Source organism: Narcine bancroftii, chromosome 11 (genome assembly GCF_036971445.1).
Source record: "Narcine bancroftii isolate sNarBan1 chromosome 11, sNarBan1.hap1, whole genome shotgun sequence".
NCBI classification, from domain to species: domain Eukaryota; kingdom Metazoa; phylum Chordata; class Chondrichthyes; order Torpediniformes; family Narcinidae; genus Narcine; species Narcine bancroftii.
Window position 1 is genome coordinate 13271677 of NC_091479.1, and position 15057 is coordinate 13286733.

The 15057-nt window shown below is 45.7% G+C and overlaps 1 protein-coding gene across 28 annotated transcripts in view; it reads left to right on the top strand.

The window, feature by feature from the left end:
• Positions 1-15057, top strand: part of LOC138745528 (CUGBP Elav-like family member 4) — a 692803-nt gene that overhangs the window by 479373 nt on the left and 198373 nt on the right. The window contains exon 4 of one of the 28 annotated variants that reach the window (XM_069902633.1): positions 2321-2326. The exons of the other annotated variants lie outside the window; for them this stretch is intronic. Within the exon in view, the coding sequence (XP_069758734.1) occupies positions 2321-2326 (6 nt within the window). The remainder of the gene's footprint in view (positions 1-2320; positions 2327-15057) is intronic. 28 annotated transcript variants of the gene reach the window in all.

Here is a 15057-nt window from a genome sequence, read left to right on the forward strand (position 1 = left end):
GGCAACAGGTACAGGAGCCTGAAGACAAGCACAAGGACGGCTTCTTCCCCACCGCCATCAGATTCCTGAATGATCAATGAACCAAAGACACTGCCTTACTTTTCATGCATTATTAGTTTTATTTTTATAGTAATTTTGTAAGATGGTTATAATATGAATGTTTCCACTGTGAAGCTGCAGTAAAACACAGAATTTCATGACTTGTTCATGTCAATAAATCCTGATTCGGATTTTGTGTACAACTGCCACTCTCTCTTACACACACACACACACAGCACACACACACACGCACACACACACGCACACACACATCAATTCGTGCATGTTTTATTTCCTCCTTTTGTTTCAGGGAAGAGCTAATTATTTCGGCCCAACTAGCTGACTCGTCCAATTAAATGGATGAGGTGCACACAGCAAAGCAGGGTAACTGAGGCTGTAAATGCATTTCGAAGAAGTAGACACAGGACGAATTAAGGAAGGCGGAAAAATCGGGACTGGCTTCTCCGCCCTTGTGACGAATGCAGAAAAGATGGGGAGTAGCTCACTGAAGGCCTTGCAGCAGTCGTACAGACTTACACAGCTAGCAGTAGGAAATGATGAGAATTCACGGGTACAGAGGCAAATTATTATAAAGGGTCGCTAATCACAGTAATCGACAGTCAGCAGGAGAGAAGTGGGAGGGAAAATGTGCAAAGGGGCACTGAGTTTTAAAAAAAAAAGCATGAATTATTAATCATAAGGAAACATGTTGTCCAGAACAGATAACGATAAGAATTAGAGAAATAGAGCATGTTCAATGCGGACAGGATACCTAATTCAATTTGTAAGCCCAACGGAGAAGATTTGCTACAGAGTCTGGCAATGGGGAATAACTTAGTAACCCAGCAACAGGGGAGGAACATCAAGACAAATATAACCATAATATAATGCATGTGAATATCACTGAAACTAGGGGAATAGATTTGAGAAAAGAGGAATAAAGAAATGATATTGTCAAACAAACTTCAAGTTTATTGTCAGAGTACATACATGACATCACATACAACCCTGAGATTCTTTTTTTCCCTGCAGGCCGGGCAGAATTTCTAAGTACCAGTGACTGCAAGCTGTGCTCAAGAAAGAAATGTAAAGAAATTAAAGTTATGAAACAAAACTGGCTTTGTAAATTCAAAAATTCAGTAATAAATTATGGGAAAAGTACGAGTCCTCAAATGAGTCCCTGATTGAGTTTGATGTTGAGGAGTCTGATGGTGGAGGGGGAGCAGCTGTTCCTGAACCTGGTGGGGCGAGTCTTGTGGCGCCTACACTTCTTTCTTTCGAGATTAGAGCGTGTGCTTGGTCATGTCGACCTTTGACAGTTGCTGTTGCTCCCCTGATGACAGCCTTTCCTGTAGATGCCCTCGATGGTGGGGAGAGACAGTAAAATAAATCAACACTGGAAAGAGCGCTGGTCATTATTTTCCTGTGCTCAAAAAATATTAAGTGTTGGAAACACTTATCAAGTCAAACAGCATCTGTGAAACGAGCAACAATTAATATTTTGGTCTGGAACCCTTCGTCGGAAATGTTAACTCTTTCCCATTTCCACTCTGCCCGACCTGCGGACAGTTTCCAACAGGTTCAGGTTTTGTTTCAGAATTTGAACATCTGCGGTTTTTTCAGTTTCTTCTCTGGAAAAGTGAGTTCACTAAAAATCAAGGTGTGCTCCTTTGATTGGATAAGTGTGTGAGAGACAATTCAGGGAAAGGTAAAAAAAAAAAGAGCAGGTGGACAAGGCTGCTCACAAGGGAGAAAATTAATAGACAGAGAGAAATTTTGAAAGAAGTGTCATTGGGAAAGCAAAGTGAGATTAATATTTCAAGGTAATAAAACAAAAGAGCAATATATTAGGGGAGATTAATAAGAGAAGAAAACGCAGTAAAGGAAATTATCTTATTTAACCAAAAAGATTTGTTGGCAGCGGAGTTAGTTCTGAAGAGTTTCACCGAGCTAATTCCTAAGATGAGAGAGTTATTGTAACAGCTGTGGCTAAACAGATCTACATTCTTAGGAGCTTTGAAGAATGAAGGGTAATGTTTTTGAAGCCTATAAGAAAGGCCATGGAAGGGTAGAAATTGAAGAGTTGGGGGACTGCCCGTAAATTGGAAGAACGACACTTGATTTTCCATCTGGGCACTGTCTCTATCTGGGGTCGGCAAAGTGGTCTATATTGACCCCTGGGGGTCAATGGGACTATCCAAGGGGCTGATAAACATCGAGGCTATAGAGAAAATCATTTATTTTACTTGCTTGGGGGTCGATGAGCGATCAAGGCTTCCAGGAAGAGGTGGAGCATTTTTGTCGACCCCTGGTCTAGATGGAAAATCAGCTTCTGCTCAACCTCCTCTCTGTTCTTCCTCCATTCACTTTCCTTTTGTCATCTTTCCTCTAGCTCGCAAACTCCTTTCCTCTCCATTCACAGAGCTATTCCTCCTCCCCATTTGCTGGCTTGCCCTGCCTCCCTGATCCACCTATTACCGGCTGTCTTTGGGACCATGCTCCTCTCCCCCGCCCCTCCCCCTGATGAAGGGCTCAAGCCCGAAACGTTGGTTCTGTATCTTGATCTTTGCTGTGTAAAGTGCGCTGTTTGACCTGCTGAGTTCCTCCAGCGTTGTGTTGTACAAGTACAACCTGATGAGACTGTGTTCTCCAGTTCTCCGAGCAAAGCATGCAGGCACACATCAGCTCTTGTTTTAGAAATCATCAGGGAAGCAGATGGACAGAACATCCAAAAATTTGAGGAATGGTATCACGGGTTAAAAAAATTTTAAATGACAGAGTCATTGAGTTAGACAGTATAGAAACTGGCCCAATTCTTCTCCATGCTGACTTGGTTTTCCTATTGAATGAGATCCATTTGCCTGTGTAAAACATGCAATTCTGCAGTCCCTGTGATGGAGGAACTCAGCAGGTCTTGCAGTGTCCACAGGAGGTGAAGATATATTGCCAATGTTTCAGGCCTGAGCCCTTCCTCAAGGTGTGAGCTAGAGAAGGCAGGTGCCTAGATTAAAAGGATGGTGACAAAGGTCGAAGGGCAGGAGTACAGACCCGACAGAAGGTGTGAATTGGAAAGGTTAGAATGGATTGGCGATGGAGGAGGGGGGGGTATTGTTTTGGGCTCTGTGAAAGGAGACAGAGGGAAAAAGAGAGAGAGGGAGACAGAGCTGGCAGAAAGGAGACAAGGGGAAAGATGGGGGGGTAATATCAAATTGCGAACTCAGGGGAGATCGCGCCTTCGCGATAGCAGCCCCCAGACTATGGAACAACATCTCTTGCCCCATCAAACAGCCCCTTCCTTTAACTCTTTTAAATCCAGGCTGAAGTTGCATTTTTACTCACAACTGTTTTGAGATGATGGCTGCCATGTTGTATGTACGATTCTAAACCTGGGCTACCCGTTTTAGACTTCACTGCTTAAGTTAAGATGTAATTTATGATCTGTACAGCACTTTGGTCAACGTGAGTTGTTTTAAATGGACTATATAAATAAACTAAACTAAACTAATAGAAACTAGAGATTTCTCTGTTAATGCCATCTGGCTGGTGGGTGCCCAGACGGAAGTCATTTGCGGGTGGTCTCAGTCTGGCAGTGCACGAAACACGGGCAAGGGAAAGAAGTTGCCACTGGAAGATTCACTCCATGACGGGCACGTGTAACCCATATCCCCTTAAACTTTTCCTATCCACGTACCTGTCCGAACGTCTTTTAAACATCAACACGTTATTACAAACCGATGAAACTCAAAAGTGAATGAAACCTTGAATCGAGGCACATATTAAAAGAGCGTTGAAAAGATTATACGAGGACCCCACCACACATTTGGACTGATTTGTTTGAAAGCGGTTCAGGCCCAGAAGACTGACTGGCAACTAAATGAGTGCTTGTACTTGTCCAGAAAGGTGAAATATGTCCAGCGATTTGAAAGATGGAGGGCCTGAGCAGTGGGTCAGACAGCATCCAAGGGTAGACAGAGGACTTGGTTGTTTTCAACGCCATGCCATCTTTTTAGCTTTTGAAGTTTATCGCGTGATTGTACGTGTGCAAGCCGCCGAAACAGCATTCTCCGGTCCTCAGTGCAACACCCTGCAAACATAACGCGGATACAGACCAATGCACAGTAACTGTAGGCAAGTATTAAAATAAATATTATATTTAAATAACTAGTAGCCACGGAGGGTTTTTATGAACAGTTCATCAGTCATTCAGGAGTCTCACTTCCAGCGGGAAGAAGCTGTTCCTCAGCCTGGTGGTTCTGGCACTGATACCCTGTATCTCTTTCCCGGTGGGAGTAGCTGGAAGATGCTGCGTTCGGGTTGTTTAATAAAAGTGGAGGACCAACTTGTGCTCCCATGACGCATCAAGTAATAACCAGAGTGATTAATACTGAGCAGCCAAGCAGTGCAGACAGTAGTGACAGTGCTTCACAGCCCCACGAGAGACAGGGTGAGCAAATTTAAGTTCTTGGGAGTTACTATCTCAAACGATCTTCCTGGACCCAACACACTAATGGCATCGTGAAGAAAGCACGACAGCGTCTCTACTCCCTCAGGAGTTTATGGAGGGTTGGTATGATGCATAAACCCTGACAAATTTCGACAGTTGTGCGGAGGAAAGTGTGCTGACCAGATCCATCACTGTCTGGTCTGGGGACACCAATACATCTGAGCATAAAGCCCTGCAAAAGGTAGTGGACAAAGCCCAGGATATCACAGGTAAAACCCTCCCCAGCATTGAGAACATCTACAGGGAACGCTGCCATCGGAGAGCAGCAGCGATCATCAAGGACCCGCACCACCCAGCACCCGCTCTGTTCTCGCTGCTACCATCAGGAAAGAGGTGTCGGTGCCACTTGACTCACACCACCAGGTTCAGGAACAACTGCTACCCCTCCACCATCAGACTCCTCAACTACAAACTCATTTAAGGACTCTTGCACTTTATTGACGTTTTTGCCTTGTATTGCACAGTCAATTTGTTTACATTTATAGGTTTACAGGTATAAGTTGAGTACAGTCACTTTTGCACTACCAATAAGGGGTAATTGCGTCTGGACCGCAGGAAAAAAGAATCTCGGTTGTATGTGATGTCATGTATGTACTCTGGCAATAAATCTGAAATTTTTCCCGATGGGAGTAACTGAAAAATGCAGCACACATCAAGTTGGAAATACCAGAGTGAGTAATACTGATCAATGCACCAGTGCAAACAGCAGTGCCAGTGGTTCACAGCCCCACGAAGCCTCGTCCAGTTGTGACCATGGCATCTGCCAATTTTGCGATTTTCATGTTCTCTTTAGAACAGCACAGCTTTCTTCCCATTGCTTTGGTTTCCTCCCAACCCATAGACGTGTCGGCAGACAGACTAACTGACCACTACAGATTGCCCCTAACGTGTCGATGTGGTGAAATACGTGGAGCGTTGATCAGAACGTGGGGAGAGCAAAATGGAATTAATGTCAGATTAGGGATTGATAGATCCTGTGGGATGAAGGGGCAATATATACGTACTGTGCATATGAATGGTTTGCCTGTATATGCGTTATGTCTGGTTGTGTGTCTGCTGTGTTTTGCATGGAGGACTGGAGAGTGTAGTACTTGTGCAATCAGATGGTAAACGTGTTGTATGACTCGTGGCTAAAACAAGACAAGTCAGGATACCACACGTGGAAATAGTCTGTCAATGTTATGGGACAGGACCCTTGATCAAGTATAGAAATTAATGGATTTGGAGACCTTGCTGTACAGACTTCATTTCACATGATCTATCGTGGAGAGTAGACGGCAGTTGCTTACCAATTCTGAAATCTACATTTCCAAGCAAATATAGGCAGTCCCCAAGTTACAAAAGTCCAGGTTATGAATAACTCGTATTTACAAACGGGCTGTTCCCCAATTCGTGCATGTTACCTCACGAACACTAATAAGAAGCGAAAGTACCTGATCCACCTTACGTACAAATTTGGCTTATGGAAAGACCCAGGTAACGGAACTCATTCATAACCTGGGGACTACCTGTATACTGTATTCATACAGAGAGACAAACAGGCTGTTACAGATAATAGGATTAAATCATGGAATAAACCCATTGAAAATTACTTCAATACTTGTTCTCCGGTTTTTGTAGTAAAATCTTAGCTCTGTGTTATATGAAGGAGAGAATGCTCAAAACAACGGACAGCAATTATTTTTACAAAATGTTTGTTTCCTGGGGAAAAAAAAATCAGGGATTATGTGAGACAACTTCAATTTGAACACAAAGCTGTACCGCATTGGAAGTTGGAGAAACATTAACTTTTACTGAATTTAGCATCGTGGCGGTGACACGTTGCATTCGTTGAACTGACCTAAAAGTGCTTTGCCGCTGATTCTCGTTTGTACTCAGCATCTGATGCCTCTCATGTCAGTGTCCAACAATAGTCGAGCAGCACTGATGGATTCCAGTTGCCCTGATACCGCTTTTCCATGGTCGCAATGACCTGGTGAAACCTTTCATCTCCGGTGGCACCAGGATTGGCAGGGAAGGAGTCCAAGTGCAAATGCAGAAAGCGAATTTTCAATGACGTGCAACGTATGGTTTTGTGTTCTTGAAGTGGACTTAAAGTATGACACAAAATCAGTTTATATTGCAAAAGATGGAACATGATAGGAAAATTGTAAGGTGGTTTCTGTGTTCAGCTGCTCAAAGTCCAGAAAAATATATCCAAAAGTTATTGGGAAGCAAAATCTTCGTTGTCCAGTGCATCAACAACCACTGCTTGCACCCTTGACAATGGTTAAGGCTTAACTTCTAAATGAATCGATGCTGTATCAAAACAGGCTGTTCGGGAACTCGGTTAGTGTCATTGTCGAAGCTGCCGCACATACTTTCTTTCACAAAGTGACAGCGTCAATCTTCACCGTATTTCTTCCGCGAAAGGCGCCCAACCTGAAACATCGATTGATTGACAGCTTCTTTTCATTCTGAGCTCCTCCAGACTCTTCTCTGTTCATTAACATCTGCAGTTATTTTGTTTCCAAATCCAAGGCAAAGTCAAATTTTTAAAGATGTTTAAATTTAAATTAAATTTAAAATTTAGACATGCAGCACAGTAACAGGCCATTTCAGCCCATGAGCCCATGCCGTCGAGTTTACACCCCATTAGCCTACACCCCTGGTATATTTTTGAACGTTGGAAGGAAACCGGAGCCCCAGGAGAAAACCCACGCAGACACGGGGAGAACGTACAATCTCCTGACAGGCAGCCAGTCCAGTCCCGATCGCTGGCGCTGTAAAGGCGTAGTTCTAACCGCTACGCCAACCGCGCCTCCTCATGTTTATTGTCATCTGATGAAACAGCGTTCTCCGGTCCTCAGACATAACACACATGCAGACAAACAATTCGTATGCGGGACAAGTATAGATATAGCTTCGTAAATACGAGAGTCTCGGAAGGTTAGTGGGAGCAGTTCCTTTGGTCGTTCAGCGTTCTCACTGCCCGTGGGAAGAAGCTGTTCCTCAGCCTGGTGGTGCTGGCTCCGATGGTTGACATGATGGTGGCGGGTAGCCTGGCCCACTTCAGTCTTCTGAGAAAATGCAGTTGCTCTTGTGCCTTCCTGACAAGTGAGGATAGGTCACTAGTCAAGTGAACTCCAGGGAACCTGGTGCTCTCCATTCTCTCCACTGCAGAGTTATTGATGTGTAATGGAGGGTGGTCGATCCTGGTCCTCAGTCATCTCTTTCACCTTGTCCATGCTGAGACTCAGGTTGTTGCTCTCTCGCCACGTCACGAGATTTTCCACCTTTTCTCTGCATCGTTGGTGCTGATGAGGCCGCCGCCTGTCATCTCATCTGCAACGCTGATGACACTGTTGGATCTGGATCTGGTGATGCAGTCGTGGGTCAGAGCCGAGAGCAGAAGCGGGCTGAGCACATGGGCTCAGCGCGACGGTGCTCGACATTCTCCTGTCGACCCGGACAGACCGTCAGGAAGTCCAGAATCTGGTTACCGCAGAGTTTCCCCCCACCCCTCCTCACCCTTATCCAAACTGGAGCCGTTGCAAATGCAATGAGGTCATGCAATGAGGTAGGAGAGTTACCAAAATGAAGATGGAGGTGACTGTCTGGACCAGTGATTCTCTACATTTTTCTTTCCACTCACATCCCACTTTAGGTATTCCCTATGCCGGCGGTGCTCTGTGATTAGTAAGGGATTGCTTAAGGTGAGTGGAAAGAAAAAGTTTGAAAACCACTGGCCTAGACTTTTCGTTCAATGACATGGCAATTCACCTGGAGGCATTGCATCTTATCAGGGTCAAATGGCAGCAAAGGGATCTCACTCACCTTATTAAATTTGGCACAGCAGGTTGTGTTCAAATGGTTTCCAAGTTAACACACCATTGCAGTGCCCTCAAAGTCATCTGCACCTTTGAAACTAGAGTGATTTTTATATCGTGCTGGGTAACTGATGACTCAGGTAACTTTGAGTCAACAAGGAACACTGCTTCCAAGACAGCACTTCAGATAAGTGAGGTTCCTACTCCTGAGAGACCAGCATTGTAACGGCTAAGACAGTAACAGATTGCAATGTTCCCACTAATTTTTGCATGAAGCAATTTTGTTTTTTGGCCGCTGAAAATACTTTTCTTTATTTATGAAGCCGGCGCACAGAAGGGCTGGAGAGTTCTGCTGGTCTCGCGGCGCCGACAGGAAGGAAAAGGTTTCGGACCTGAGGCCTTCATCCCATTCCCTCGCTGGCATGTCTGCCCCATGGTCATGCCAGGCGGAGACCACCCGCAAATTGGAGGCTCATCTCCCGTCTGGGCACCCTCCAACTGGATGGGATTAACCGACTTCCCTTGCTTTCGTTGAACCCCTCCCCCCTTCCCTAAGTCTCCTTTCCCCAGGTCTGTCTCTTTCCCTTCTCCCCCCCCAGTCTCCTTTCATAGAGCCAAAATCAATTCCCACTTCTCCTCTTATCATATCCAAATGAATACCTTCTGTTGGTCTGGACTCCTCGCCCAGGCAGTCCTGTCTTTATACTGAGCATTCTTGTTCTTTGCTTATTCCTTGAAGAAGGCCTCAAGCCTGGAACATTGGCAATATAATGTTATCTCCCGTTGTCGCTGTAAGACTGGCTGAGTTCTGTTAGGTCTGCTTTGTTCATGAATGAGTGAGACAAACACCAGACTGAGTCGAAATCAGGGTTCTTTGTTCTTTATTACCGGATTGTAACACTTGCAACTAACAATGTTAGTCGGAGAATGCATTCTGCCGTTATCAGCAAAATGGTGATTTTTTATACCCTTGGATACATGCTTAGAACATCATCATATCATTACTTGTCCAATGACTAAAACTGTTGCTATCCTTTCCCTGCTAGCTTCCTGCCTCTCAATCCATCAATGTCTCTCTTATCTTGTAAGTACAAGGATGCATTCACATCTTGTTACAGCCCTGTACAGGGTAACTCCTTACACATTCCCATCTCATGATGTTTTACCTTACAGTTCCTCCTTCTGTATGGCTTTCGTGCTTCACTCCCTTCATCTCACTGCCTGCCCCGATCCATCCAACTGCCCCAGCACGTTGCCCTGCTGCCTCACTCCAGGCCTGACCGTGTAGCAACAAGAGCATCGTCACTGCACAAACGCAAGCGCAGAAGCGCTGATGTCTTACCACTGAGCTTCTTCACAGGTTCGCAAATAGGAGCAGAAGTAGGAGCCGATCGGCCCATCGGGTCTGCTTCCCCATTTTCATCATGAGTCGATCCATCCTCCCAGTCAGCCCCACTTCCCGGCCTTCTCCCCGTCATCCTTGATACCCTGACTAATCAAATCCCTGTCAATCTATGCCTTAAACACACCCAACGACCTCACTTCCACAGCCACCTGTGGCAACAAGTTCCACAGACTCATGACCTTCTGAATGAAGAAATGTTTCCGTGTATCTGTTGTAAATTGACACCCTTTTATCCTGAAGTTATGCCCGCTTGTCCTAGACTCCCCAACCATGGGAAACATCCTTGTCTCATCTACTCTGACCAGGCCTTTCAGCATTCGAAATGCCTCTATGAAATCCCCCCCTCCCTCATCCTTCTGTACTCCAAGAGCCGATAATCATTCCTGATATTGTTCTAGTAAATCTGCTCTGTACCCTCTCCAGCACCACACATCTTTTCTCAAATAAGTACACAGAACTACAAGTGAGGTCTCAGCAGTGCTTTATAGATTCTCAACATTGCAACCCTTCTCTTATATGCTATTCCTTTCCAATTTCTGTCTAAAGTGTCCAGTCCAGTCCAGTTGCGTGCAGCTTGGCGGAGCAGAATTGATGGGCCGAATAGCCTAAGCCGGCTCCTATATCTTAGGGTCTTCTGTCTAAGACCGCAGAGAGTTGTGAACACAATGAAGGCCATCTCACAAACCAACCTCTCCATCCCTTCACCTTTTACCTACGACTGTCCCTGAAAAGCAGGCACTACGTTAAGGGAACCAAGCAAGAAGGTTTGCAGGCGCCGCGACTGGTGTGTAAACACAGAAGTTCTGGAGAAATTCAGCGGGTCATGCAGCCTGAGCCCTTCATCAATGTTGTGTGAGGAACAAGTTTGACGGTTTCCAAGAGAATAAAGGCTAGTCACGTTAGTATTCAACTGCAGTCTTTATTTATGCACGGGGGATTCATAAAAGGGCACATATTCACAAGAACACATACACTGCAATAATAACAAAAAAACTGGGTGCAGGTAAACAACTGCTAAACAATCTGATCATGAAACAAGGGTTAAACATATAGTGTTTTCCACCCACAGGCACGGTGTATCAAGGAACTAAATTAGAACATGAATCTGTCGCCGCTGTCCAGGATCTGGGATGGGCCCATCACAGTCAGCCCTCTGGAGCTGCCCATGGGTTGCATCCTGGAGTCCAGCAATGGTTCTTCAGGGACCAGCAAAAAAAGAGAGAGAGAACTAGAGGAAAGAAGACAGGGAAGATGGGGGGGGGGGGTCTTCTCTCTCTCTCAAATGCCTACGCACATTGTAAATACCCTTTAACAAGACCATAATAAGTTCAGTTGTCCATTTTTCGTTATCACTGATGAGCTTAGAGAGAGAGAGAGAGAGAGAGAGAAGGCTTTTTTTGCAGTGAAACCCTGCATTATGGCCATCTCAAGAAAAAGAAAGGCAATTTTGTTTTTGATGCTGACAACCGCCAAGGCGGATCCCACAGTGCCTTTATGAACGGCTGAATCAGGAGGTGGCTTCCAGAGCTGAGTCAGGTGGGGTGAGTGCTGCCCGTCAACAGGGGAAAGCGGCCTATACTTGAAAATGGCCACCAAAGAGCAGGTAAAAGCTAGTGGAGATCTGTGCAAGTGGTCCCAGACAGATCTTCTGCACAACGTAATCGCCTCTATTAACCATATTTCTAAAAATAAATTTCCATAATTGTGATGCCATCAGCCCTCCCCTTTGCAGCTGCTTTCAGCGGCATTCCTTTTATAGAGGTGGAGCGACTACACTCCACCTTTAAGTGTACGTTCCCCCCCCCCAGGCCTCCAGGCGGATGGAAGCTGGAGCGTATTCCAGCAGTCCAGCTGCCTTCGAACTTTTTATGGAGGTAAGTGCAGTGACATAAAGATGGAGAATCTCTGTCTTCGCATTGGCCTTATTTTCTTCTATAAAATGGTCAAGAGAGAGAGAGCGTGAGAGAACGAGAGAGCCCTCCACACGTGGAGTATTTTTCACAGCAGACACGGTCCATGTGATTGGCAGGTGAGCTCACGTCCAATCTCAAGCCTGCTGAAGAGGCCACGTGACCCTCCCATTACATATTAAAGAGCGCATCTCACCCTGGACCACCCCACCCTTTTACCCCGTAGGGCAGATATACACGAGTTTGAAAACACTCTCCTCCAGACTCAAGGTCAATTCCTTTGCAAGCCACAAGTGCGCTGAAGAAACTCAGCAGCTCGAGCAGCCTTGAATGGACGCTCCGTGACCTGCTAAGTTTCTCCAGCGTGTTTGCGTATTGCACTTGACCCCAGCATCTGTGAACTTTCCTGTTTAAGTTCAAATTCTTTCCTGCTTTTATCAGTCTCGTGGACAGACTTCTCATTGGTACACCTGCACTTTACCCTTTGACACTACTGCCAATGGCGTAGCTAGTGGGGGTACAGGGGGAGCGACTAAACACAGTTTTCAATGTGGCACATTCCCCCTCCCCGCCACCTTGGCTCCAACGCCACCGCCACAGTCCCCCCCCACCCCACCCCACTGACCCCTGTGCTCTGACTGCTAAAAAATCAGTGTGCCCCACCATTCAACCATTGACTCACCATCTGGCATGTGTCAAGGCATCTTTTTTGTGCTCGGTTCCCCTAACTTTAGAACCTGGCTACACCCCTGACTATTGCCCGCACTTTTGTCTTGTGTGACAGCGTACCCTGTACGCTTGTTATATTGTCCCACTGTTTACATTCATACACTACTTGTTATACCGTGTGTAGAAGGAGTGGCCAAACCGTGGCTCGTGAGCCACATGCGGCTCTTTGACAAGAATGTGCAGCTCGCAGGGGTGTTTTGGCTGTGTAGTGCTATTGGCCGTGGCCCGCGATCGCGTGAGTGTGGCGCATGTGGCCGTGTGGCGGGCAGTGGAATTAGCAGATTTTTAGTGTGATCCAGGCAGCCCACCCTCCGGAGCTCCCGGCACCCTGGACACCCGCCCATCCGAGCTCCCGATGCCCCGGACGCCTGCCCATCCGAGCCCCTGATGCCCTGGCTGTCTGCCCATCCCAGCTCTTGATGCCCCAACCGCGGACTCTCTCCAAGGCACTAGTCGCCCACACATCTGAGCTCCCGATGCCCCGAGTGACTCAGGTACTTACTGCGGTCAAAAGTAGTATATAAAAATTGGTCCCAAAAATTCAACTATTACAGGAATGTAATGTGTACATTTTGGGTTCTTGAAACTAATACATATTAACGATTTTAAAATATAAATCAATAAATAGTATTTGTACTACATGTATTTTTTAATATAAAAGGTTTGAAACAAAATATACATGTAAGAGTAAAAACGTGTATGTAACTTTTTTTCATCTCTTGTGGCACTCAAACATCTGAAGTTCATCGTATGTGACTCTTACATTAAGCAAGTTTGGCCATCCCTGATGTGTAGGTTGACTGCTTGGATAGTACGGAAACCGAAATCTTCTCACTGTATCTCAGTAAATGTGACAATTCAGTGTTGGAGGGGATGTGGTTGGAAGCGTTCGGCCTCCAATTCAAATGAACCATCAGTAATCTCCGCTCTGTATGATTATGTACAATCTTGTAGAACTCTCTGCCTCATCATGACAGCGTCATAAACAACCTTGAGATAATGACAAATGACACTACAGCATAGAAACAGGACATTTGGACCATCTAGACTGTGCCGAACTGTTCTTCTGCCAAGTCCCGTTGACCTGCACCATAGCCTTCCATACCCCTTCCCATCATGCACCTGTCCAAATTTCTTTTTCGGCATACAGCCCCTTCTGGCCCACGAGCCTGTGCTGCCCGACTGAACCCAAATAACGTACACTCCTTTTGAAGGTTGGGAGGAAACCGGAGCAGCCGGAGAAAATCCATGCGGTCATGGGGAGATTCTCCCAATATTTATCTACATTACCGTACAAACTCCTGACAGACAGTGCGGGATTCGAACCCAGGTTGCCAGCATTGCAATTAAACACTTATTTTGCCATTGTTCCTTGTGATTTGCAAAATCAGAGAATCACAGAGAGTTATTAAGCCTTAGGCGGCACAAGCAGTGAGCGCAATGCTGTTACCTCGCCAGCAATCGGGACAGGGGTTCGAATCCCACTCTCTCTGTAAGGAGTTTGAAAGTTCTCCTTACATATGGGTGGGTTTATTTTGAGTGCTTCAGATTCCTTCCACTGTTCAAAAACATACCAGGTTTATAGATCAATCTAATTGCATAGCATGAGCTCATGAACTGAAAGGACCTGTTACCATGCTGTATGTCTAAATTGTCACTGACCATCCGAGGCCTTCATATGCAGAAAACAGTATTTATTTGTATAGATAAAATACTTGTCCTGCATATGTATTGTTTGTCTGTACTACTTGCCTCCCGGGTCAACCCATGTTGTGCCTGTTGAGGGTTAATGCTCCTTTCAGACATTTCCTTGCCCAATGGATTCATAATTCAACCGTCGGTGTAAAAGTTACATCAGGAGGGATTTCTGGGCTGCAAGCAGCCATTATGAAGGCATGGAGGCTCAATCTCCATCACCGCTGTTGAACGGAGAATTTCTCAGAGGATGGTTCCATGTCAAGATTGTGCAGATAGAAATGACGTGATTGAAATAGTTACGGCGAGGCTTCCAGTCTAGCGTTGTGTGAGAAGCTGTGAACGAGGAGATCCTATCTGAAGGATGAAGTTCTCTATTTCAGCATGGGATGTGATGGGTGGCTGAGGAGATTAATGTGACCAAGATTGGAACATTTTGAGCCATAGAGCCACAAGAGACAGAACCAAGCTCATCATGTCTGTGGCAAGCTAATATTCTACCTCTTCCCATTGGCCAATGGATCCACATTGTTAATTACAGTTAAAGAATGTCCAGGTTGATATTGTCTTCATTGGAATAAAGGAGATTTAAAAGAAATGTATAATAGGATGGGGTTGTTTTACTTAGCTGACCAGCAGCCATGGACACTAATCGATGAATAATAAGATTACAAACTGGTGGGTCCAGAATTCACCAACTGAAAGAGTGTTGGAGGCGGGGACACTAACAGCTTTTAGAAAATATTTTGATGAGCAACTGAAGAACTATGAAGAACAAGGCTTTCAGAGAAAGGGCTGAAAGCCCTGCGAAAAGGTAGTGGACACAGCCCAGAACATCACAGGCAAAACCCTCCCCGCCATCGAGAACATCTGCAGGGGACGCTGCCATCTGAGAGCAGCAGCAATCTTCAAGGACCCGCACCGCCCAGCACGCGCTCTGTTCTCACTGCTGCCATCAGGAAAGAG